The sequence below is a fragment of the Elaeis guineensis genome, chromosome 8 (genome assembly GCF_000442705.2).
Source record: "Elaeis guineensis isolate ETL-2024a chromosome 8, EG11, whole genome shotgun sequence".
Classification (NCBI taxonomy): Eukaryota; Viridiplantae; Streptophyta; class Magnoliopsida; order Arecales; family Arecaceae; genus Elaeis; species Elaeis guineensis.
The window spans coordinates 128,110,021-128,137,801 of NC_026000.2; the positions used below are offsets into that span (position 1 = coordinate 128,110,021).

General features: G+C 45.7%; 2 protein-coding genes across 2 annotated transcripts in view; both read right to left on the reverse strand.

Annotated features, from left to right (window-relative positions):
- Window positions 1-6,649: 6,649 nt before the first annotated feature.
- LOC105049701 (uncharacterized) overlaps window positions 6,650-27,781 on the reverse strand; it is a 29,560-nt gene continuing 8,428 nt past the window's right edge. The window contains exons 3-4 of the mRNA XM_073242793.1: window positions 7,101-7,331; window positions 6,650-7,007 (exon numbers count right to left, since the gene is read on the reverse strand). Of these exons, the coding sequence (XP_073098894.1) occupies window positions 6,871-7,007; window positions 7,101-7,331 (368 nt within the window). The 3' untranslated portion in view covers window positions 6,650-6,870. The remainder of the gene's footprint in view (window positions 7,008-7,100; window positions 7,332-27,781) is intronic.
- LOC105049700 (uncharacterized) lies at window positions 11,812-12,599 on the reverse strand. The gene has a single exon (XM_010929441.3). It carries the CDS (start codon window positions 12,470-12,472, stop codon window positions 11,951-11,953), a length of 522 nt encoding a protein of 173 aa, XP_010927743.1. The 5' UTR covers window positions 12,473-12,599; the 3' UTR covers window positions 11,812-11,950.

Genomic DNA, 27,781 nt, shown 5'->3' on the forward strand with positions numbered 1-27,781 from the left:
CCCATATCCGGGGCTGGGCCTCGCCCGATTTTTGCGCCGGATGCCATTCCCTGCTCCCTGACTCCGGATGAACTCCTACTGATAAGGGTTCAGTATGGAGTTCCTCCGGAGTACGATCTGGAGCTTCTGGCCGCTCCGACCGGGCTAGCACTCCCCCATCCGATCGTTTCTGCCTGTATCAGGAGGCCTTTCGTGCCGACTCCGGCTTTCGCTTCCGCCCTTTGTCGTCGCCTTTTTCCACTTCTTAGATATTTCTTTAGCTTCAGTTGCTCCGAATTCCTTTAGGTTTTTGATAGGATTCCTCTCCCTTTGCCACGTAGTCGAAGTTCAGCTATCCCTTTCTTTGTTTAGGCATTTTTACACCTTCAAGCGTCACCCTTCGGCGAAGGACTGGTGGTATTTCTCTCTCCAGTTTGGCAAGAAGGGGTTGCTGAAAGGTGCTCTTTTTTCGATCCACAATTGGAAGAAAAGTACCTCTTCGTCCACTGTCCGACCTTGAGGCTTGGATTGCCCCCTTGGGGCTCTTGAGGGACTCTGTCCGTCGGGCTCCCAGCCTGGGGGAGGATGACCTTCAAGCCGTCCGGAAGCTTCTTGGCTATTCCGCTCCTTCCCTTCCCAACCTTCTGAAGGAGCAGTTTTTGTTCAACATCGGCTTGAGTCCCCAGGATCCTGCGGGTATTCCATCTTTTCTTTCCTCCTCTTTTCTCCCATCCTTCTTCTTTTTCTTTCTTCTTTTTTTTTTCTTTTTTTTCTTTGCGTGTCACTTCTTCCTTTTTCACCCTATCGTTGATTTTTGATTTGATTTTTTTTTTCAGGAATGGACACCGAAGCAGCACGGATGCTCGTCAGGGGCCTCAAGGCCCACAAAAGAAAAGGCACCGCGACCTCCGGATCAGTAAAGAAGGCCAGAGTGGAGGAGACGAGCTCGACCGCGCCTATCCAGGTGGCCCCCGCAGTCGACATTCCTTAGGACGTCGAACCATCGGCTCCCCGGGCCTCTTCAAGGAGTCCCCCCACTGGGGCTCCCGTTTCGGGGGTCCGTTCCATGGAGGCGCCCGTAGTCGAGAGGGGGAGGAGAAGGAAGTCGGTGGCCCGCAGGGTGAGTAGCCACCGAGCCGCCGTTGAAGAGTCCCTTGGTTCCGAAGGAGAGCGGGGGAGAATCCCTTTAATGACAGGGACCTGATAAAGCGACTGATTGATGGCTGCATCCTGCCCGAGGTCGTCGAGAGGATTGATCACGTCGATCCCGAACAGCGGGTTTGGGACTCCCTGGAGTTTTTTCTCGAGGTAAACAGATTCGCCTTCCCCTTCCCTTCGTTCCTTCGTTCTGACCTCCTAGCCATCCTTGCAGATCGGGCACCAACTCCTTGCCAATATCGAGGCGACGAATCGGGCGAGGAGGGACGCCATCTAGGCGGAGGAGAGTCGTCGGCCAGAATCGCCCATCTCGAAGAGAAGGCAGCCAAGGTAGTCGCCCTCCAAGAGGCTCTAGAGAGAGAAAAATAGGCCCAGGAGGAAGAGAAGCAGACCTCGGAGGAGACGGTGCGGAAGGTGGAGGCCGAGGTCGCCAATTTAGCGGAGCAGATTTCGGTCCTGATCTCGGAGGCCAGGGCTCTTGCGGTGGAGGAGTTCAAGGTCTCTGCGGAGATGAGGGACCTGAACGTCAGGTTCGGCCAAGAAGCATTCATCAAGGGATTCGAGCTCTGCCAGGAGAAGGTGGTCAGAAAATTTTTCGAGCTCGATCTCAGCTTCTTGGGCGAGGAGTCTGAAGATGAGGCCGGTCCCTCTCCTGTTGCTACCGCCATCGCAGCCCCCCTTCCAGGGACACCAAGCTCCCCAACTCCTACTTCAGAGGTCTGAGACCTCCGACCTTGTATTTTTCTTTTACTGCAATTTTCTTTCCTTTTTATCTTTAAGAAACATCCAATCAGTAAAGTCGAATTTCTCGTCGTGGATGGCTTCTCCTCTCTTCCTTCCTCCTCCTTTTTTATTTTTCTTTCTGCAATGAGACGCGCCTTGACGCTTTTGTCTTCCGATGGCAGTGTCCTACCGAAGCGCTTCCCCTACCACAGGAGATTCCGCTGAAGTCCACGATCCACGGCTGAAGAAGGAAGTTCTTCATTTGACAAAAAGGTCGAAGAAGATGGAAGGTGAGCTTCACAGGTTGAGAAAGAGTCACTCTGAAGCCACCGCGGAGGCCACCCGCTTCCAGAACCTCCATGTGAAAGGGATCATGGAGTACAGTCGGAGAAAGACGAACTTCGAGAAGAAGCTCGAGGAGTCTTCCTGCAGTTAAAGTCAGGGACGAAGTCCGGCTCCCGTAGGAGTCCGAACGAAGTTTACTAGCAGTCGAAGTCGGGGATGAAGTCCGGCTCCCGTAGGAGTCCGGGCGAAGTCTGCTTGCAGTGGAAGCCGGGGACGAAGTCCGACTCCCGTAGGAGTCCGGACGCAGTTCACTTGCAATTGACATCGGGGGCGAGGTCCAGCTCCCATAGGAGTCTGAACGAAGTTTACCAGCAGTCGAAGTCGGGGACGAAGTCCGGCTCCCGTAGGAGTCCGGGCGAAGTCCGCTTGCAGCCGGAATTGGGGACGAGGTCCGGCTCCCGTAGGAGTCCTGGCAGAGTCTAGAAGATGGTCGATCATCATGGAAATTTGGGTGGAGTCCGTCCGTCGCAAAGAATTCGGTCGACGCTGGTGGGGGCTTATCCGTCAGCAAAACTTGGGAGTGTTGCGGGGCTCGGTCGTCCGGGAGGTTTGAAGAGACGTTGTCGGAGGTCGGAAGTCGGTTGGATCCCCGGAAGGTCGCTCCTGTCACGAACTTCGACTGGGGGGTATTTTATACCCAACAGCTGTAATTAAATGGTACATGTAAAAATTATTTCTATTTGGTTGTCAGTAATTGAAAATTGGATTATAATTACAGCTATTTGATTGTAGGATGTTGAAAGAAATATGATAACTTTGCAAATAATTTAATAAAGTTACTCTTTTAAAATATCAAAATTACAACTACAGATTTTTATAATATATTATATAATATTTATTATAAGATGATTAAAATTATTGTAATAACATTATATATAGAGTATGAAAGGAATCATGATAAAAATAATAATCCTATTAAATTATTTGAAATTGTTATATAATAATTAACATGGTGGGTGACAAGAAAAAGTAAGAGATTTGAGGAAGAAAGGAATGACTTGGTGGTGCAATAAGAGATTGGAGTGGGTCACGAGGGTGCAATGGGAGAGGCTGGGAAGAACAGAAAATTTTGGGAGAGTGCCAAGGCGCTGATGAGAGTGTTGAAGCAAGGGAGAGAGTGTGATTGTGTGAGGATTTATGCCAGCATATTTTTAGTCCCATATTAATTATATACTAAAAAGATCTTGAATACTTATTTATGAAAAAGATTCAAATAATATGCTCTGACTACCTTTTTAGATGATATTTTAGATTTGAAGAATGGTGATGGAAGAAAGATGGGGCATAAGGTATTGAATGAATAGGAGAGTAGGCTACAACAAGCTAGGCGATGAGGCAACTATAAAGAAGGTGGCATGGATTTGTTTGAGGTGGAGTGATGATATGGAGGAGTGGGTGAGGGAGATGAAGGGAAAATCGAAAAGGAATCAAAGGGTTTGGTAGGTGTGAGAGGGGGGAGATGCGGCTCTTGTTGACCATTGGAAAGGAGAGTTCAAACAATCAATATAATGGTTTTGCATGGGAAAGAAAGAAGATAGTCTGGAGTGAGAATGGAGATGTCCTTTTGAATCAGCCATTTAAAGGGATAAATTTATGATCTTAGTAAAATCCTAATGAATGGGATGAAGAATGCACTTAGTATATTGGCAGGCTCTTTATTGCTGCTTGTTTTCTTTCTAGTTGTACCTAGGATAACAAATTGATCACAAGGTTTTCAATAATATACATTTATGATTAAGTTTATCATGAAAAAAAGCAAGTATTCATTTGGTGCCTCCCTTTGTTCTTCTCTACTATATATGCATGCTCTGTATGACATATTTTTTGTTTCTCTTATGGTAAAGAGAGAAATATTGAAAAAGATATGGATCTTTCAAAAGAAGTAAATTTTTCATCGCTAAAATTATCAAACTACCTAGATAGTAATTTGCCAATGTAGTTTTAATCTTTAATATGCTAAATTCAAAAAATCATGGACACTTGCACACAACTAGAGCTAGTTTATAAAATGCTAACAGAATGTAGACTTCTTAATATTTTTGTTGATGATCTTTTTTTTTTTTTTGTAAAGTGGAGCACTCATACATATCTAGTATGAATACAACCAAAAAATCGAAAAAAATATCGTGAAACACCATAGGCATGGTAGCAACATCGGCTCAAAAGATTGCTTTCGAATACATAGCGACAAAAGTAGCCACCAAGTCGGCAACACTATTCGCCTCTCGATAAATATGCCTAATGTCCACAGAGGTACACTCCCCCACCAGTCTCCAAATATCCTATAGAAGCAGGTGTGTGGTAGCTACTCTCATGTGCATCTGCATCCACCTCCACTTTGATGCAAAATATCTGTCCAAGCTATCCGTAACTCAGCATTTAGGACAGTAATGTCAAAGAGATGGCTCTCTTCTAACACCATAAGCTTGGAATCTGAGCCTCGGATGACAAACTCCGCTCTCCCACTCTTGTCCATCACATTGTCATCAAAGTTGACTTTGAAAAAACTCAAGGGTGAAGGCTCTTAGATGATAAAAACCTACTGAGGCACTGTTGGAGCGGATGGAGAATCCTAAGTGTCCCAAGTCATCAAGATCAAACAATCAAACAACGAGTGAGCAATATTGACAGCTTGAGATAGAGCTCTCTTCGAGATGATCTAGCCAACTACCAGCTCACCTCGAAGACTCCATGATTTTGGACCAAGCAGATGTGATACGCAATATACCTAGATACTCATCGATCTGGAAGTCTCAGTCTCTATGCTCCACCGAAGTAGCTCAAGAAAGTCCCGAGCTAGCTATCCGAAGTGGGCAATTATTAGGTAAAAACTGGATAACCGCCAACCTATCTCACTCTCGGACAGTGAAAGAGAATATGCTACACCGTCTCATCCTCCTGACCACAGCAAGGATAGGCAGGCAAGAGGTCCATCCCATGAGAACTCAATGCAGCCTTAGTTGGAAGGTGACTCCTTGTGACCTTTCAAACAAAGAGACTGACTCTAAAATGTACCCCAATCTTCAGGTTGATAATGCATCCAATGTCTTAGCCGGCTCCTCCTATACATGTTGAAAAGATCCCTAGCAATCAATCTCAAGGAGTAGAAGATCTCCGTAACCTAACATCTCGACCCCATGGATGGGGATAGCCTGGGATGACACCCTCCCCACCGTAATATCAGTACCCAAGATCTAAGAGCCATATTAGGCCCTCATCACAAAGAATTAGAGATTATTAGGCTGAAGAAGAAACCTAGTAGTATACTGGACAATTAAAGCCTCACATTTGACCAGCACAGGCTATACACAAAAACCCCCCATCAACAGTAAGCTGATGCACGCCGTCTCAAGCTAGGAGGTACACCCATTCCCCACCTCAATGCGATCTCTATAGGAAGTTGTGGAACAGCTGCTTGAGCTTCGCAAGGTCCCTGACAAAATGACATTGGACAGCAGATAAACCAGAATGGAATTGAAGCTGATCTAACGAATGTCACCCTATCCATTCTGGATAAAAATTTTGGCCCGCCAACTCCCAAGCCACTCTTCAAAGCACATATATTGACATTCTCGCAATGTCCCTCGTGATGTCTTAATTTTCAGATCATGATTTTGGCTACGCTGAGTGCACACTTCTGAAAACCTTCTTTTCTCGCCAACCATTCTTCTCTCTCCCAGCAGCTACATTGATCCCTTAACTTGCTATTGCTGATCTGGTGTTTAGGGTTACCACTACCAATGTGGCAGCAACTGGCAGATGACATACTCCAAGGGAGCTAGAAATACATTTATTTTTTAATCTATAAACTAATAAGGTCCCAAAATGAAAAACCAAAAGCCCAAGATCCTATCTGGCGCAAGCAGCAGCTACGCACTATCGGTAACACAGCTGCCAATAGGCGTGCACAAAATTACCCAGGCCTGTGCTACAGTCTTATTATTAATATATTATCGGCCAAGCTCACAGCCAACTACAACACATCACAGCTATCCCAGTGGTCACAGGTTGCACAAGCAAGCTTATCATGCCTCTTTGATTCTTCCAGGTGAAGCAGCTTACAAGCCAAATGTAAAGATTGGACTAACTCGAATAAAAGGACCAAACAAGATGGATCTCAATCTTCCATGAACAACTGCCACAAGTTTACAGACTCAGCAAGCCAGTTGTGCTCTACAGCATCAAAAAGTTGTCCTCTCACCGCAGACCAGCAGCAGCTTCAAAGCAGCTCATCGCATCACACTATAAACTAAATTAACCCATGGAACTCTCAAAGTGGTTTTATAGTTTTGACCTAACTTTTCTAACTTATCACAGACCAAAATGAACTATGAAAGCTGTCAGCTAAATTGTGTTGCAGAGCGGCCTTCCCCAAGTCCCAACTGTTCAGATTTTAGTGAATTGCTCTGAAAACAACATTCTAAACCTAGCCCAAAATTTAGCAAACACAAGGAGGTCAAGTTCCAGGTTACAAACATGAATAACCTTCGGAACAACAAAAACATACATGACCTGAAAAATTAGAAAACAGTCCGTAAGAAGATACTACACAAGAAAAGACAACTTTCAGCATCTTAATCATCACAGCTCTGCTCAACCTTACGTGAAGAACCATCAGCGCATGTAAAATATATACAAAAGTGCTTCCAAAGCATGCTCTTGTACTCAGCATACTCTTTTAGAAGGAATTGTAGGCACTGTTTCTTCTTCTCTCAAACGCTTTCCATGTTCGTTGATGCAGCCGTATGAGAAACCAGTTTTTGGGACAACTGTTTCGAGTTTAGATTGCTTGTTAACTGAATCTGTAGATGAAGAGGCAATCAGTGCAAGAGAAAAAGGAAAAAAGAAAAACAATCGTCTATTGGAAATAAAGGATTTCTTAAAAGATATGTCACCTGAGTTGCATTCAGTGATCTTTCTCTTCTTGAATGAGTTATCATCCTCCAACTTTAATCTTCTCTTGATACAAAGGCTATCATCATCACTCAATTGCCTATCCCCAAATTCTAGCATACATGAGTTACCTTCTGTCACCCTGTTCTTTTTGAGTGGGCATTCATTTTCTAACCTGACTTTCCTCTTGAAAGAAAGGTAATTCTCATCTTCCAAATCAGAAAATTGCAATCCTGCAGAAATTTGAATGTTTAAGAATGTGTACAAATGTGAATGTTTTCCACCTGCTACCAAAGCACCTTTCTAACAGCATAACGGAGTCACCTTATAGAATTTTAGTTGTAAAATTGGTAAATAACACAGTACCCAGAAGAACTTGATGCGCTAGCCTTAATAATACCTAACGAAGGGTCATGTAAATACTTCATTTGGTACCTTTCCTAGGTTGTGATTAAATGAATGCAGTGTATAAATAATTGTGCAACCAGCTGAAAAATTACGTAGTTATAAGAAGTCCTAAAACAGAACAAATTTAGGCTTGATAAAGTTTGCTGGAAGTGACAAAAGTACAGACAAAAAAATGTTGTTAATTGCCATTGCACAGAAGACCTTTACATGAACTTAAGTTAGACTGGTCTAAGACTCTAAATAGGAGTGTCAAGAATTGATATGGCATAGATAATGGTCTAATGTTATCATAACATGAAGAAGGAACATAAGGTGTAAGTGTCATTAACAAACAAGGCATTACAGTACCCACAAAACTGAGATGTCCTCGTTACCCTCTCATGATGCCATTATATTTTGGTTCCTAGCCATGTCTATTCACTGAATGAAAAGCATCTTGAGCAATAAATAAGCTAAAAAGACTGATTAGAGGAACCAGTATTGCAATTTACTCTTAAAAAACCAACATCTTTTCACTTGGTTGCTAAATTTCTAGCTATAAGAATTGCATGAGGAATGTAAGAACGGCTCAATTGGGCCGTTTTCAACCAAAGTTGGCAGCCCCAGCCGACTTCAACCCAAATACGAAAAAAAAGAAGAGGGCGATCGCAATGGAAACAAGGGATATACGATCCCCTGCCTGAGTGCCTTCACCATGGGATAAGGCCGCGCAACCATGGCCATTGCAGGCATCGTGGGCTCGTGCAACGGCCGATGGCCATTTGGGACCGCCACAACCGATGAAACGGCCGGCCTTATCTCATCCAAAAATTCATTTTTAAAACCCTCTACTTCCTTGCGATTGATCACTGCCAAGACCCTTTCCCCATCTTCCCTCACTTTCTTCCTTGTCTCTGGTAGCTATCATGCCACCACGGCCAAGCAATGCCGCCCAAAACCTGCTGGTTCCCCCTGGTTTGCTCTGATTTTTGTTTTTTTATTTTGAGACCTATCGCCACCATAAATCATGCAGAATCCATCCCGTCCAGCCAAGCCTGATCACCGCTGCCACCTTTGGTGAGCCCCCTTCCTTTACTTTGGTGAGCCCCCTTCCTTTACTTCTTCTCTGGTTGAGGGAGCCATCACCAAGGCAGCAAGAGGCAATGCCCCTTCACTCTTCCCTTTCTTATATGCATGTTCAGACGCCGTGCCCAAGCTGCGACCCCCTCACCGCAGGCCATGGCCACCCCGGCCGTGCCACCACGGACCAACCCTTGTCCCCTCCCACCTTCCTCTCCGTTCTTCCTTTTAATGCCATGAGAAAGCCCCTATGGCCATTGGAGAGGGGGGGGGGTGAGAGAGAAGAGGGAGGAGGAAAAGAGGAAGGAAAAAAAAACATAGAGAGAGAGAGATTCATCCCAACTATGGTCTCATCTCCTTAGATCAGGCCCACAATTTGACTAAGCTCAGACCGAGACCCATGTTGAACATATCAGACCAAATAAATCAGACATTGATTGAACCTAGATCGAGTTTCTCTTCCTTTATATCTCTAGTAATCAATCTAGATCAAGCCTAGTTAATCTAATTTTTCCTTTAGTTGATGAATTAGATCTAATCTAGGGTTTGAAATTTGATCAGGCAAAAACTAAGATAGCGGGGAGGCGTGATCGCAGCCGAATCTTTTATGTACAGATAACCACGAACTCCACCTAAATACTTATATTAGATAATTATTAGATCCAAGGGTTGGTTAAGACCCTTAGATGTTAGGCTAAATCTGGTGGTTTGGACTGGAACTTACTATGAGATAAATCAACCTATCTGATGCTTTATAGGAGCTTAATAAGATGCTTAATTATTTTAGGCTTTGGTCGATCTTTCATGGTTGATGTGTTTCACAAAATTCTAAGATAAAAATTTATAAATTACCTCTATCCCTAGTATGCTTTATTATACACATAATCTGATTTGAAAATTTATCTATTGCTATGGTATTTTGTTTAAATTAAATATCTTATATGCTCTATACAAAAATAATTCGTGAAATATTTGATCGAATATACATATAGTAGACGTGTCAATTCCACTACTTTCTAGTCCGACTATGATTATACGGATTCAAGATGTACTCTCCTTCCGTGCCTCCAATGGGGCTATCACCGGCGCATCGGCATGTTGTATTCAGGAGCTAGTTTTCTTTTAGAGCTGGTATATGCAGATGGGAGCATGTCTCTCCGTGTAATGTTAGAGCTAGTTTTCCTTCCGAATCTCTAATAGGACAATCACTGACACATGACAGACGGATGATATGTTATAGTCTAGGTTAAGTTTCTTTCAGGGCTAGCCATAGGCCGATCGTGGCCATAACCAGAGAGACTAGGAGAGTGAGAGTGGATAGTCGATCTTTGATTGTTTGAAAAACTTATTTCGATCAAATACATATTTTGATTCTATGTTGATTGATATGATATGTTTTTATACTTATTGGAACATCTTTATGAAAAATCATGCAACCTGCAAATTCATTTTTCTTGTACAAAATATTTAATTAAACTAGAGATTCTAGTAACTTACTGATCTCACAAATCTCATTACATTTTTTTTTCCAAATGCAGCGGAATTGTCAAGGGTTGGGATCGAGCTATAAGGAGCCTAAAATATAGAATAAATTAAATTAATTTTTTTAATAAATTGTTTGGATTTTTGGATATTTATTTGTGAAAATTTGAGGTTATAGATTCTTTTGGAATAATTATGTCAAGTAGAATATTGCTTATCTATCATTGCCTAAGTTTGGAATAATGTAAATGTGATTGAATAAAAAGTCAGGCCTTGCATGTCCTATGAGATCAAACCCTAAGGATGTGCGACCATCTGTCGTGCCCCCGGCTCAAGCCGTTGAGTTGGGGCATAACAGAATCCAAACAAAAGATCAATTCAATTTAGTTCCCTTAAAGAAGCAAAACTTCAACAACATCGCTACTCATAATGAGAGAAGCTTTTGTGGCCATACTTTTGGTTGTAAAACAGACACCCTTTTTTGCTGCACTTTTCTAATTGAAGGGTACAATTAACAATACTTTCAATGGAAGCATAATGCAATTAAGAGAAGGAAAAAAACAAATAAGTCCCAATAGATCAGGAGTCCTAATAAATTTCTTGAGATAAGAAAATCAAAGAAAAGGAAGTCCAAACGTCATCAGCCCACTTCTATCTCTTTCTCCAATGAGAAACCTCCAGCCTTCCTACTCCGCTAAATATTTCTGCAATCAAAAACTCATAGAAACCTTAGGTAAATGATGTACAAATTTTGAGATAGATATGCCTCCATGTGCTTTGTTGGCATGTCAAGTTTTCCTATACAATTGTGTAATAGTTTATCGCTTCCTTTTCTTTTCTTTTATCTTGTCTATAAAAATTTAGTGAGCTAGGGGAAATTCTAAAGATCCAACCATTATGAATTAATCAGAAACCGATATAAGACTAAACACATCAGCACGAGTTCTCACATACTCCTCCTATTCGAGTCCCAGCATCCTCTAACCAGCATAAGTCTAAAACTAATCACAGATCAATCAAGTTCAATTATAAATACCATGATCAACCAATGGTCAACTCTAAAAGGGCTGTATTGCAATGTCCCTTAGTCCACATGAGTCAAGAGCTGACTTTGCTTTGCTACCATCTATCACAACACAAAACCTTGCCAAAAAGACTTGCTAAAAAGTATTATCTAGGTTCCTTAACCTTGTATAAATATGTAAAATCTTCCCAGTACACATCCAATATAGGGCTAAATACATTACATCATCACAATAAGAGATGCAGATCATCCAAAATAGATAGGAAAAGACATACACCGACAATTATTGTGAATCAGCTTGTCTACTTTACACAAGTGGTACTGCATGTGTACTTGATGAAAGATTGAATTTAAAAACTCCAAAACAGAATTATAGTTATACTAGTTTATAACCCCGTGCCACGCATGGGATACGATTTTTTTCTCCAAAAAATATTTTATTTTATTGATTTATTAATACCTATTCTATATACTAAAATCTAGAAAAAGATGCTTTAAGAGGTTTTTTTTGGGGTTGTGCAGGGGGGCGAGGGTGCGGGGTGCAAAAGAGGCCATAGCTTAAAATATCACTATGTCCCAACTGATAGTAGCCATGAGTCAACCTGGGAGAGTGGAGATGGAAAGTCTCAAAGCAGGAGGTAACACACTTGCTAGGTAAAGCGGGGACATAAGTGATTAGTCTACACTTTCAAGCATTTCATCAAAAGCATACCATTCATTAACATCAAATCATTGCCCTACATGACAAAATGCACAAATATAGTACTAGAGGAAAGAAGAATAGTCGAGTCCCTGCTTGTTCGATTACCTTCCAACTAACAAAGTCCCTGCTACATCTCACAAGCATTTTATCAAAAACATGTCCTTCATTAACCTAAGCTAAGTTGGAGTGCTGCACTTCTCAACCTCTATGATGATAGGAAGCCTAAGCATTATAAGTTGGAGAACATGATTACCATCACCTTGCTCACACCCCACGTTGTTGGATAAAGCAAGAATGTCTAAAAATCTCCAACAGAGAGAAGCAGGAGGCTCATGGTCGTCTTGGTCAAGGTGGAGGTTGACACTATGTGAGCGGAGGGCATTGAAAATGGCCCAAACCTTGCTCCGATTCTTGAACCCCTTCTTCTCCACCTCCTTGGCTGCATTGGCGTATATTGGTTCCTGAGCCAGGCCATCAACCTTAAAGCGCACAACAAGCACTTCTCCGACTGCCGCCGCCGCCTTGTCATTGCAAGTGTGGCCGCACTCGAGCCCTTCTTTGAGCGCCTTCTCCACCGAAGATGCCGTCACCACCACTCGCCCGCTCTGCCGATCCACAACATTGGCAGTCGCGTATTTGAGTGATATGAAAAGCCGCAGCACATACCTCTTTGCCATTGGCAACGGAAGCCGACTCATCTGTTTGCTCTTCTACAGTCTATAGGGGTTTACCGAATAGTGAAGCTTAGGCGATGGATGGGGTTTTCTCCATCTCCTCCGTAAAACCTCTAACACGTGTCAAACATTCAAACGGAAAAATAGATACGTGTCCAATGAAGGCTGATGCCTCCGTTTCAATATATATATATATATATATATATAATATATATATATTTATAGACATATAGATATATAGGTTTCTCCATGTTCGTAACTGAAATTACATCAAATTGCGCTCTGTTGGGATTATTCAACCGACCCTCGACTACGACACTACATCGGCCGTATGAACACATTACTCCGACTAACAATTAGTTTACCGACCGATAGTCGGCTATTATCAACCAACAACGGACAACTCGGTTAACCTCCGACCGAAGACCATCGGCATATCAAAGTTATCGACCGATGCTCATTCGGATCTCTAGGACTACCGACTTACCACTATTACCGACATATAGTCGGCTTATCTCCTCAACACACTTAACCGTTATAAACGGTTATCGACTATGTTCACGTTATTAGTGGGCATAAACAACCCATTAACTCCATGATTATGGCCTAATAATGTAGTGCCATAAAAAGCGGACCACGTGCTCGACGGTTACATCAGAATCATCTATAAAAGAGAGATAAATGAACAGCACAGGTAAGACAATTCTGGGCTAACACCTTGCCATTTCGATTACTCATTATCTGCTGTTCACCAACTCTCCGCTGACTTAAGCATCGGAGGATCTCCGCCGGACACAATTCCGGTCTGAGAGGACTTTATTTTGCAGGTGCTCTTCACCGGTGACAGGCGACAAGGGATTGGCCGCAACAGATTGGCACGTCAGGTAGGAAAAAGACTACAATCAACTATGCCGAAAATCAAAACTCAACACTCGACTAGATCGGCGAGACAATCTTCTCGCCAGGAAGATGTTCCTCCCCCACCTCCAGTGACAGAGCCCAGTTCTTCGCGTCCTGTGGTCACCACAGACGCACAGCTTGCTGCACTCATACAGCAAATGAAGGTTTTGGAGGCGATCCAAAGCCTCCAGCAGCAGCAAACCCAACAGCAATAGCAGCCGCCGGTGGAGCAGCTGGTGGCTCATTCTGTGCCATTTAGACCAGTCGCCATCCTCCACGACGCTCACCTTCCTCTTCTCCAGAGCGGCGACCGTCTCGACACTCTCATCGAGACGGACAGCCACGTTCTCGCACTCCCACCGTGCCACCCATCATTCGCGCGTTCTCCTTCTCCTTCTCGTGCACACAGTATCAGGAAAGGAAACGGCCATGGACTCCCTGCTTCTCCCTCTTCAAGCTCTTCAGGGGGTTCTACCCCTGGAATTTTCCAGCAACGGCGGCTTAACGACTATGAATGCAAGTTCAAGGAGATCGACCACCGACTCACCCGACTTCAGGTGAAAGGTCGGAAATCCTCCAACGACTATGACTTCCATACTGTTTAGCCTCTTTCTCGACGCATCCTGAATGAACCGATTCCTTCTCGGTTCAAGATGCCGCAGATGGAGCCATACGACGGCTCCACCATCCCGATCGACCACTTGGAAAGCTATAAGGCTCTCATGATGATCCAGGGGGCAACTGACACCCTCTTGTGCATTGGCTTTCTGGCAACTCTTCGGAAGGCTGCTCGAGTCTGGTATTTCGGACTTCATTTGAAAAGTATTAATTCTTTCGAGCAGCTAGAGCATTCTTTCGTGGCCCACTTCAGCACTAGCCGAAGGCCGTCAGGGACATCAAACAGTCTCTTCTCTATCAAGCAAGGTGAGACAGAGACGTTGAGGGACTTTGTGGCTCGTTTCAATGCAGCCACACTTGAAGTCAGGGACCTCAATGAAGATATGGCTATATCGACTATGAAGAGGGGTCTGAGAAGATCGAGATTTACCTACTCTCTAGACAAGACTCTCCCTCGAACCTATGCTGAACTTCCAGAGCGCGTGTACAAGCACATTCGCGTGGATGAAGCTGCTTCTGATCGACGTTAGACAGACGAAAAAGGTCAGAAGAAGAAACAAAATAAAAGTGTAGCTTTGACCGAATCAAATAGGCCGACTATCAATAAGCGAGCTTCACCTCGACGACGAAGTCCGAAGCCGAATAACTATGGCAGGTATGACTCCTATACTCCTCTTTCTGCTCCTCGTGCGTAGATTTTGATGGAGATCGAAGGAGAAGAGTACTTACAACATCCCCCACCAATGAAAGCACCGTCAAGGAGCCGAGACAGAAAGAAGTATTGTCGGTTCCATCGTGATCACAGTCACGATACTGAACAGTGCATCCAGCTCAGGGATGAGATAGAGGCCCTGATTCGACGAGGCTACCTCGAAAAATTCTGACGTGATTGTCCGACTCAACCTCCCACCAACCAACAACCTTAGCCACAAATTGAGGAGACCCTCAATAATCGACCAACGACGGGAATAATCAACATGATCTTCGGACGACAGAAGAACTGGGGGGCAACTTCTAAAGAAGAGTCGGCGAAGAAGCGACGACTCGACAATGTAATTACTTTTTCGAAAGAAGATGTTCGAAAAATTCAAACTCTCTGTGATGATACTGTCGTTGTCTTAGCAACGACAGCAAATTATGATGTAAAAAAAATTTTAGTAGATAATAGAAGCTCAATGGATATTTTGTTTTACTCGATTTTCTTCCGAATGCGACTACCGACTGATCAACTCAGGAGAGTATCGATGTCATTGGTCGGTTTCACTGGAGACGTAGTTACCGTGGAAGGAGAAATTACTCTCCCACTAACTGTCGGAATAAATTCACGATAGAGTACTGTTCTCTTAAATTCACGATTGTCCGAGTTCTTCGACTTATAATGCTATACTCGGACGACCTGGACTTAATGTTCTGAGAGCAGTAGTCTCGACTTATCATCTACTAGTTCGATTTCCAACAAGAAATGGAGTCGGAGAGATGCGTGGAGATCAACAATTTGCTCGACGCTACTTTCTGATTTCCACATAGAATAATCAACCTGAAGACTCTTTGTCCGTTGATAAATTGGATCAAAGAAAAAATGAAGAAGGGGTGAACCAGCCGAACAATTAGTTTCCATTCCACTAAAAGAAGATCCTGAGAAGACGGTCCAAATTGGATCGCAGTTGCCTAATCCGGAGCGGCAACAACTAATAAATCTACTAAAAGCAAACGCCGATATTTTTGCTTGGTCGGCTACTGACATGTCAGACATTCCTCCAGAGGTAATAACCCATCGGCTAAACATTAATCCAAAGATTAAATCGGTGAGACAAAAGAAAAGACCTTTTGCATCTGAAAGACAGAAGGTCATCAACGAAGAAATCGACAAGCTTCTTGTAGCTGACTTCATCAGGGAAGCTAATTATCCCGATTGGCTCGCCAATATAGTGATTGTGAGAAAAACTAATGAAAAATAAAGAATCTGCATTGACTACACAAATCTAAATGAAGCTTGTCTGAAGGACAGTTTTTTGTTGTCGAAGATTGATCAACTAGTTGATGCGACTTCGAAACACCGACTCTTAAGTTTCATGGATGCCTTTGCAGGCTACAATCAGATTTGGATGGCATCCGAAGACAAGGAGTATACAGCCTTCATAATCAACAAAGACATCTACTATTATAAAGTGACACCGTCCGGTTTAAAAAATACCGAAACGACTTACCAACGGTTAGTTAACAAGATATTCAAAGCGCAGATCGGGCGAAATATAGTTTATGTGGACGATATGCTGGTGAAAAGCCCTTAAACTATGATCATGTTCGAAATCTCGAAGAAGCCTTCAGCACACTTCGACAACATCAGATGAAGTTGAATATGACTAAGTGTGCATTTGGAGTAACTTCTGAAAAGTTCTTTGGATTTCTCGTGTCACAATGAGGAATCGAGGTCAATCTCGAAAAAATAAAGGATATCATCAACATGAAGCATATTAGTTTCAAGAAAGAGATACAGCAACTCAATGGAAGGATCGCCGCATTCAGCCAATTCATCTCAAGATCGGCAGAAAGATGCTTGTCCTTTTTTAAAACCTTGAGACAAGCAAAAGACTTTTCATGGTCAGACAAGTGCCGATAGTCCTTTGAAGATCTCAAAAGATATCTGGCGTCCCCATCATTGCTTACAAAACCAAAGATCGGAGAAATTTTGTATCTCTACTTGGCGACATCAACGGAGGCAGTTAGTTCGGTGCTTGTCCAAGAGGATGAAAATCGAATTCAACGACCAATCTACTACACTAGCAAGGTGCTTCACAATGCTGAAATAAGATATTCAAGAGCGGAGAAGATTATCTATGCTCTAATCATATCGTCACAACGACTTCGTGCATATTTTCAAGCACATCCTATTATCGTCTTGACAGATCAGCCGTTGAAGATAATTTTATACCGATCTGATACTTCAGATCAAATGACAAAGTGAGTAATAAAACTCAGTGAGTTTGATTTTCAATATCACCCACGACCATCGATCAACGCATAAATTTTGGCCGACTTCGTCGTCGAGTGTACAATATCTGATAATAATCCTGAGGATGAATCCAATGACACAATAAAGCCAGTTGAAACTTCCGAACCCGACTTAACGTCAGTATGGGTGCTACATATTGATGGAGCATCAATGCACAAGACAGCAGAGCTATAGTCTCATCCTCACCAATTTCGAAGGGCTTATAACTGAATATGCCCTTCGATTCAATTTTAAAGCTTCGAATAACAAAGCTGAATATGAAGCACTCTTAGTCGGCTTAAAGATTGCCAAGGAGCTCGATATTGATAGCTTGAAGGTCTTCACCGACTCAGTTGATTGCTGGGCAAAGGATAAATTTGAAGCCCGAGACTCTATTATGATGAAGTATCTTCAGAAGGTGAAAGATCTAACGTCAACCCTAAAATATTTTGAGATCTTTCACATCCCACGGACAGAAGATGCTCGAGCCGACGCACTTTCGCGACTCACAACCACTTCTTTCAACTGGCTGGATCGGACATTCGTCGAATGCCTTGAACAGTCGAGTATAGATAAAGTCGAAGAAGTGCTACAAATCAATAATGAACCAAGCTGGATAGATCCGATTATCCAGTACTTGACTGATGGAACTTTACCGCGGATCTCTCAGAAGCCAAACGACTCAAATAGACGGCCTCGCAATACATTTTGATGAATGATCAACTATATAAGAGGTCATTCTCTCTTCTCTTACTGAAGTGTTTGGGACTGACAGATGCCGACTATGCACTCAGAGAAGTTTACGAAAAGATTTGTGAAAATCACTTGGAGGGTAAATCTTGAGCTTACAAAGTCTTACGATAAGAATATTATTGGCCTACCATGAAAAAAGATGCAGCTGAACTTGTCCGAAGTGTGAACATGTCAGAAATATGCAAATATACAACACCAACCGATCAGTCAACTAACATCAATTGTTGCACCATGGCCTTTCGTACAATAGAGAATTGACAGTTCTTTTCCTCCAGCATCTGATCAGAGAAAATTCATAGTGATCGCCATTGATCACTTCACCAAATGGATGGAAGCCGAATCTCTGGCACAAATTACTAAAAGTAAGATGGAAGACTTCGTTCAGAAATCAATTATATGCAGATTCAGTCTACCACATACCATCATCACCGACAATGGTCGATAATTCAACAACCAGAACTTCAAAGAGTTCTGTGCGAAATTTCACATTACGCATAAACTCATACTAGTCGGCCATCCACAATCCAACGGTGAAGTGGAAGTAACAAACCGAACAATCCTACATTGACTCAAAACCAGACCGAATGAAGCTAAAGGCCTTTGGATGGAAGAACTATATCTGATCTTATGGGCATATCGAACAACTCCATGCATACCCATAGGAGAATCGCCATTTAATCTGACTTATGGAACAGAAGCGATGATCCCATTTGAGATCGAATTACCATCAGCAAGGGTGAGCAATACAGTGAGCCGAGCAATTCAGAATGTCGGAGAGCCGATCTAGACCTACTTTCAGAAGTCCTACAGCAAGCTCAAGTTCAGATGGCAACATATCGGCAAAAGAGTAATCCGATTTATAATACAAAAGTTAAACCGAAGGTCTTCTATCTAAAGATCTGATCTTAAGAAAAACAGAAGTCTCAAAACCTCTGGATCAGAAAAAATTATCTCGAATTGAGAAGGACCTTACAGAATAACCAAGACACTACAACTAGACACATATCGGCTGAAAACTTTTGAAGGAACAGCTATTCCTCGAACGTGGAATGCTGACAACTTAAAGATGTATTATCAATAAAGTTGTTCACATGTAAAGCATTCAAAATGAAACATTAAACTTCAGAATCACAAAAGTTTCGGCCAACTACAAAGTGATAATAGACCGATAGATGGACGGTCAATTCCTATCAATTATATTTCGATTTTTCATTGTAGAAATCGATACATCGACTATATCTCGATTTTCACTGTAAAAATCGATATACGATTGTATCTCGGTACCGACTATATTTCATTTTTCACTGTAAAAGCCGACTATAATCAAACGACTATTTATGCCGACTTAGTGTTAACTAAACGGAATGCTATGCCAATACGATCCAGGTCGAATTGAAACTATACCGACTTGACTACGGTCAGTCGAAGGATATTCGGCTTGCCACCGTTTATCGGATAACTAGATATACTGACTCGACCACGATCGATCGAAGGATATTCGGCTTATTACCTTTTATTCTAATACCCAAAAGGTAAATATGTCAATTAATATTCGACTAACGGATAATTCTACAATTACTACGAATGTTCGACTTGCTGATCGATATTTGGCTGTTCGACTATAATTCTACGATAATGAAAGTATACACAAGGAAAGAAAGAATCTGCACTTAGAAAAAAAATTTTCATTCATTGAAAAGAAAATTACAAAATTGGACCGAAGTCCGATTACAAAAGTTCCTGATTACAAAAAAAAGTAAAAATGTTACACCAATCATCAGTTGTTGTCTTCGTCTCCTTGCTCCGGTATAGCTTCAGCGACTAGAACAGCTTCTGGTGCAATCGGTGCTTCATCTTCAGTCGGCGCAGCCCCTTCTTCAACAGCTTCATTTTCCGAGGTAGGAAGAATGATGCTGCTCAAGTCCAGATCGGATACAACTTTCGACTGCATCTCGACCGTCCTCGTACCGACGCAGTAAGAGGCGAACCCACCTTCGAGGATTTCTTCCTGAAACTCTTTCGAGTTCTTGAAGTTCTCGACGGCTTGGTTCAGAGCTTTCTTTGCCGACTCTGCTTCAACTTTTGCCAACTCCGCGTCAGCTCTTGCGGAGGCCGACTCAGCATCGGCCAGTGCCAACCTTTTCAGGATGGCCCGATGCCTTCCACGTTCGGCTTCAAGTTCATCAATGCACCCATTTCTTTCTCGCCGAAGCCGATGGATGGAGTGCTTTTTGCTCTTGATCCATAACTCAAGAGACGAAATATTTTAACGAGCCGACTCAAGTTCGGCTCCGAAAGATTGTAGATCGACGGTCAAACGAGAGACTTCTTTCTGAAGCTTTGCCTCCCACTCAGTCGCCATCTGGAGTTGTTCAAGGGCAACCATCTTCTCAGCATTGGCGGCCGCCACTTTGTCCATCCAGGATCGACGGAAGTCAGCAAACTTCCGATAGCCGACCTCCAGATCGTGTACATCGTGCTCCCACTGAAAGCACAAGATAAATCAAGTCAGATAAAAAAAAAAGTCGAAAAACTTACCCTGAGCATCATCAGATAAAAGGAAGAAAACATCTCGGCTACTGTCTGGTTCTTCCTGTTCTCCCGATCAGTTGGAAAAAGAGCAGCTTGGATGAGCCGCTTGGCCAATGCCGGATTGGTCAAGGCCGACTCACCCTCAAGAATTCTGATGTTAAAAAGAACGGGATGGCCCGTCGACGATCCATCGTCTGTCGAAGTCGCCGGCGCCTTCTCTTGATCTCCTGTCGGCAGCCCCACGCTTGAGAATGTAGGGAAGTCGACGCTCGACTGTGCCCGAGAACGTTCCGCTGTCGGAACGGCTGAAGTAGCCGTGGATTGTTCTGGCTTGACCGCGACTTCCATTTCGGTCCGAACTTCTGCTGATGGAGCTGCCAACGGTACTGCTGCAGCTCCATCTCCTCCTGCCGCCCCATCTTCAGCGGACAGCACCTCAGAGAGTGTTGTTGGCCAAAACTGGCTCAGGAACCGACTCCGACGGAATGTTGGATTCCTTCGTCGGTGCAGATGGAGTAACTACTCGACCCTTCTTCGACGGTCGAGAGGGTTCAGCTTCAGATGCTACCTTCTTTTTGGCAACGTACTGGTGAATATCAATAGTCGACACTCGTGCCCTCGGATGCATAGCTGCAATCAGAACAAAGAAATCATTACAGCTCAGAAACAAACAAAAAAAAGTGGTCAACTATGCTATACCTGAGGTGACCGAACTAAGACCGGCATAGTAAAGACCTTGTTCGGTCATCAGCTCTCGCTGCGGTGGAATTGCCATGTCCTTCAATCGATGAAAATCTTCTCGATTATCAACCTCCACCCGACTATTCTCGTTGGGGCCGATCCTTGGATCACCCCAGTACGAAGGAAAGCCCCAGGAGAAAGGAGAAGAAACAAAAAAAAATAATTCTTCCATCCATGAACGGACGATGGAAGACTGGTGATGTAAGAAAGATCTTTTCTCGAGTTGAATAACCACCAACCCTTGACCTTAGGATGAGGACGAAAGATAAAGAAAGTTCGAAAGAGAGAAAGACGAGGCTCAATCGGTATGAGCCGACATAACAAAGCAAAACTGATGATCAGTCGGATGGAGTTCGGAGCCAGCTGAGCAGGACAGAGACCGTAATAGTCAAAAAGATTCCGGACGAACTTTGGAATCGAGAATCGAAGATCGGTCCAAAGATCCTCGACATAAAATACGACCTGATCCGAAGGAGGAGAGTTAATCTGACCGTCCGCATTAGGAGCAAAGAGCTGATACTGCTCTGGGATACGATACTGCTCCTGAAGCCGTTCAATGTTGGATCCGGATAAAGAAGAAGCTTCCATTTTCGGACCCGATAGTGATTCGTCGACCGAATTCACCGACCGACTATCTCGAGAAGAAGAAACTCTTCTACTGGCCATCAAAAATGAAAAGCTAGAGAAAAGAAAGAAGCAAAACCCTAAAGGAAGAAGAACCCAAGGATGAAGACAAGAAAATCTGACTTGAAGCAGGAAAGGGGTACCTTGGAGCTCCTAGCACTAGGACAGCTTTCCGACAGAATCTTCCGCTACAGAGGATGGTAACAAATGCAAAGTAAAAGTCCGACTGAAAGCGATCTCATATATATAGGATCCCTCAACAGTCCTGATGAAATCGGTCAAATCTGAATCTCATTAGATGACGACACGTGGCAACATCCAGACCGACCATTGGTCGGACGGTTCGACGCACCTGCTCCTAATCATGCTACCTCACCATTTTCTACGTGAACAGTTCCGACCCAATGGTGTTTGGACACATGGCCAAGATCTACTAGTCCGAATCAAATTGTCCGGCATCGAATTATCTTTCTGAAACGATGGTTCAATAATGATTTCACAGCTATTGAAACAACAAAATAGCCAGAGATCTCTCGTACTCCGAAAAGTCATTATCATCAGCAGCCGAGTCGGGGCTCGAGACGACACGTGACGACTCCCTTCGTCCAACGTGATAGACCACGTGATAATATACATGTCGGACCACCTTGGACTTAGAAGTGGAGGGTAACTATTGGGACCATTCAACCGACTTCCGACTCCGACTCTACATCGGCCGTATGAACACATTACTTCGACTAACAATTAGTTTACCGACTGACAATCGACTATTATCAACCAACAACGAACAACTCAGTTAACCTCCGACCAAAGACCATCGGCATATTAGAGTTACCGACCGATGCTCATTCGAATCTTCAGGACTACTGACTTAGCACTATTACCGACATATAGTCGGCTTATCTCCTCAACACATTTAACCATTATAAACGATTATCGACTATATATCATGATCATTAGTGGGCATAAACAATTCATTAACTCCATGATTATGATTCGATAATTTAGCGCCATAAAAAGCAGGATCACGTGCTCGACGGTTACATCAGAATCATTTATAAAATGAAGGTAAATGAACAGCACGAGTAAGACAATTCTGGACTAATACTCTGCCATTTCGATTACTCATTATTGGTGTTCACCAACTCCCCGCTGATTTAAGCATCGGAGGGTCCCCGCTAAACACAATTCCGATCTGAAAGGGCTTATTTTGCAGGTGCTCTTCATCGGCGATAGGTGACAGGGGATTGGCCGCAACACACTTGTTGGGATATACCGACCGACCCCTTTCACGCCGACTCACCCTCGGGCCTATCTGACCGAAGCCCGACTCTATCGACCGCACCGACCGACGACTGTCGACACTGTCCGACCGAAGGTATGTCGGTCGGGCGAACCCATTCTGTTCCCGACTGCTGAACGACGGAGCCCGACTCTTCCGACTCACTGTCAGGCGGGGGTGGTGGCCGATGTCCGATTCCCGCAATGCACCAGACCAGCCGACGGTGTCCTTGGGTCCTTACCCGACATCCCGCATCCCAATGCCGACGTATGGTCGGTCGGCTCCCCCAAATGCCGTACGACTGCTGTGGGCCACCGTCCTGACAAGAGCGTGCGGCATAGCCGCCCTGGGGCATTGTCCTGCCAAGGACATAGATTAATCCCAGCGATTTGACAGCCCACGGCGACTTGACAGTCCGCGGCGACTCTGACAGCCTCCGGCGATTTGACAACTCCTTCAGTTGTCTGTACCATTAATGACGGCACCACGCCGCGCTCTACTATAAAACAGGAAAGGCAACAGTGCTGCGGGAGGTTCCTTTCGAAATCCCTGGACTCTCTCACTCTCTCTCTCTCGCTGAGTCCCCCTGATTCTTTTCTACTGTTGCCTAGTCTCCTCCCTGACTTGACCGTCGGAGGGTCCCCGCTGGAGGCATCTCCGATCAGTGTGGACTTCTCTTGCAGGTGCTCGTTCCCGACGACCAGACGACGAAGGGATTGACCGCAACAGGTTTGGCGCGCCAGGTAGAGGAGCCACGACCTCCACGAAGCTTGGAAAATCTTTTTGAGATGACAAGAACCAAGGCTCAGCGGTCGAGAGCCACCGGATCGGTGAGGCACTCTTCCCGTCAGGAAGAGACCTCTCCTCCACCGTCCATGGCGGAGCCCAGCTCTCCACATCCTGTGGTGACCACGGAGGCGCAAATCGCGGTAATTGTGCGGCAGATGACTGTGCTGACGGATGCAGTCAAGAGCCTTCAACAACAACCAATCCGGTTGCCGCAATCGCCAGCGGGGCAACCGGCGGCACACCCGATGCCCTCCAGGGGTAGCCGCCGACGCCCGCGTCGGTCTCCGCATCCTCCTCAGGAGCAGCTGTTACAGCACTCCCATCGAGAGGAGGAGAGGCGGCCACGGCATGATACCCATCGGTCCCGACGACCCTCTCCTTCCCAGTTGGAACGAGCAAGGAAGGAGAAGCAGCCGCGGACACCATCTGCCTCCCCTCAGATTCGTCGGGAGACTCGACCCCCGGGGTCTCCCAGCACCGACGGACCGACGACTACGAACGCAGGTTCAAAGAAATCGACCGTCAGCTTGCCCAGCTGCAGGTGGACGGACAGAAGTCTTCGAACGACGTCGACTTCCAGACCGCCCAACCTCTCTCCCGACTCATCCTTGACGAGCCGATCTCTAGTCGGTTCAAGATGCCTCATGTGGAGCCCTACGATGGCTCCACCGACCCAATTGATCATTTGGAGAGCTACAAGGCTCTCATGACGATTCAAGTGGCGATCGATGCCCTTCTCTGCATCGGCTTCCCCGCCACACTTCGCAAGGCCGCCGGGGCCTGGTACTCCGACCTTCGCTCAGGAAGCATCTACTCCTTCGGACAGCTCGAACATGCTTTCATGGCCCATTTCAGCACCAGCTGGAAGCCCCCACGAATCTCGGACAACCTTTTTTTCCCTCAAGCAGGGAGAAAACGAGATGCTCCGACACTTCGTGACGCGATTCAACGCGGCCACGTTTGAGGTTCGAGACCTCAACGAAGACATGGCTATCTCAGCCATGAAGAGGGGGCTAAGGGGTCTCGATTTACATACTCCTTGGACAAGATCCTCCTCCGGACATACGCCAAACTGCTAGAGCGCGCGTACAAATACATACGCGCGGATGAAGGAGCTTCCGACCGGCGCCTGACTGAGACCAAGGGCCCGAAGGAGAAGCGAAGAAAAGATCGGGCTCCTGCCGAGCCTAGCAGGCCCCCAACCGACAAACAGGTCTCACCCCAGCGACGGAGCCCGAGATCGCCTCGACGACGGAGTTCGAGGCCGATGCATCCCAGGTATGACTTCTATACTCCTCTCTCTGCTCCTCGTGCGCAGATTTTGATAGAGATCGAAGGGGAAGAATATCTGCGACGGCCTCCGCCTTTGAAGGCAAAGGGCCTCGACCGGCGAAAGTACTGCCGATTTCATCGGGGCCACGGCCACAACACCGAGCAGTGCATCTAACTTAAGGATGAAATCGAGGCCCTTATACGGCGAGGGTATCTCAAAAAATTTCGAAGGAAACTGCCGACTCAACCCGTCCCCAACCGACGACCCCAATCGACTGAGGAGGCAACGAACAATCAGCCCACGACCGGGGTCATCAACATGATTTCCAAACGACTGGACCCGGGGACGACTGCTGGAGGGGAGTCGACGAAGAAGCTACGCCACGATGATGTAATTACTTTTACAGATGAGGATGCTTGGGGAATCCAAACTTCCCATGACGACGCTGTTGTTGTCTCGGCAACAATAGCAAATTATGATGTAAGAAAGATCTTTGTTGATAATGGAAGTTCGACTAATGTTTTGTTTTACTCGACCTTCTCCCGAATGCGACTGTCGGCTGATCGGCTCGAAAGAGTCTCCACGCCCCTGGTGGATTTCGCCGGGGAAGCCGTCACGGTGGAAGGAGAGGTTACTCTTCCCGTGATAGCTGGAACCGAACCATGACAAAGCACCGTCCACCTAACCTTTGCAGTCGTTCAAGTACCTTCGGCCTACAACGCCATACTTGGAAGACCCGGACTAAACGCCCTCAGGGCAGTAGTCTCGACCTACCACCCGCTGGTTCGGTTCCCGACCAAGAACGGAGTTGGGGAGATGCGCGGGGATCAACAGCTCGCCCGGCGATGCTTCCAAATCTCTGCTCGAAGTAACGAAGCAAAGGACTCCCTGACGGCCGACAAGTTGGACCAGCGGGGAGAGGAAGAATGGGGCGAACCGGCCGAACAGCTGGTTTCCGTCCCGATAGCGGAGAATCCTGAACAAGTAGTCTAGGTCGGATCCCAATCATCCGACCCGGAGCAACGGCAGCTAGTAGAGCTGCTGAAGGCCAATGCCGACGTATTCGCTTGGTCGGCAGCGGATATGTCCGGCATCCCCTCGGAGACGATGACTCACCGACTCAATATCGATCTTGGAATGAGGCCGGTGAGGCAGAAGAAGCGGTCTTTTACTCCCGAAAGACAGAAGGCCATCGACGAGGTGGACAAGCTGCTCGAGGCGGGCTTCATCAGAGAAACCACGTACCCCGATTGGCTCGCCAATGTTGTCACGGTGAAAAAAGCCAACGGGAGGTGGAGGATCTGCTTCGACTATACCGACCTAAATCGTGCCTGCCCGAAGGATAGCTTCCCACTTCCAAAAATCGACCAGCTGGTAGACGCGACGTTCGGCCATCGACTGCTCAGCTTCATGGACGCTGTTGGTACAGAATTCCGCCGAAGCCGGAGTTGCTGGAGTCGAGAAGACCGCGGCCGCCGCCGGGACCTGCAAGGGAAGTCTAAACCGGAGTTGGGGGTGCTCCGGCAAGACCCTCCGACGCTCAAGTCAGTACTTTGCTTCAACAAAAATGGAGTGCTCGAGCGAAAATTTTGGTAGAGTTTCGAAATAGAGTTTAGAGCTTAGAGAAGAACGTATCTGGGGATCCTTATTTATAGACGGAGAGCGTAACTGATTGACAGCGACGTCTGTAACCGTCTGGTAGTGGACCGTTCAGAGCCGTGCGGAGTTTGTTACGGAGAGTAGTGGCGTCAGGGGTCGTTCAGGGCCGTGCGGAGTTTGTTACGGAGAGTAGTGGCGTCAGGGGTCGTTCAGGGCCACGTAGAGCTTGTTGCGGAGAGTGGAGTGGTGTCCGTTGTCGTGACTTGTCAGAGAGTGGAGTTGCGTGGAATCCGTTGCAGAGAGTGGAGTAAGGTAGTGGCCTTTGTCGTGGCTTGCCAGAGAGTTCGGATCCATCGGCTGAAGCTCGACTGGGACGCCTGATGGAGCAGAATGGCTCTTCACCTCGTCGTTTTAGGAGAAGCTCGGATGTTCCGAGGTCGCTGATGAGTCTACTGTTGTCGGACACTTCGAGTGCTGATGCTTCAGGCGGGAGTCACCTGCTGTAGGAGCTCGGATGGAGATTTTTTGTTGGCGAAGTCCGAGGAAGTCCGATCGCTAGAGAAGTCCGTCTGGGATTTATCTGATGTGGAAGCTCATCCGAAGATTGTCCGCCGGGGAAGTCCGATTTTATGGGGAGCCTGGCAGGAGGTCGGCCGGCGATGGACTTCGGATAGCGCTGGGGAGGCTCGACAGACATTGGAGGCGATCGGCTATCGCAGGGACCCAGCTGCTGGAGCTCGTCCGTCGTAGAAGCTCGTCCGGAATCCATCCGCTGGAGAAGTTCGGACGGGGTCCGGTCCCTGCAGAAGTTCGTCCAGAGCCCACTCGCTACGGAGTAGCTCGGCTGAAGTCTACCTGTAATAGAAGTTCGGAAGAAATTTGTTCATAGTAGAGGCTCGAATGGAATTTGCTTACAATAGACGTTTGGGATAGACAGCCCGCTATAGGAGTTCGGAGTAGACCGTTCGTAGTAGAAATTCGGCTCTCGCAGGAGCTCGATTAGGATCTAGGAGGCGGTCGACCGCCGTAGAAACTTGGATGGAGTCTGGTTACTGTAAAAATCTCATTGTCGGGGAAGCTCGAATGCTGATGAAGTCCGGAAGAAGTTCGGAGTAGGGTTGTCCATGGCCGAAAGAAGTCTGGAAGAGATTCGGGGAATGGTTGGCTGCTGTAGAAGGTCGGCTGACAGTGAGGCCCAGAGGGCCTTTGGGGCGGCCCGGTGGATGAATG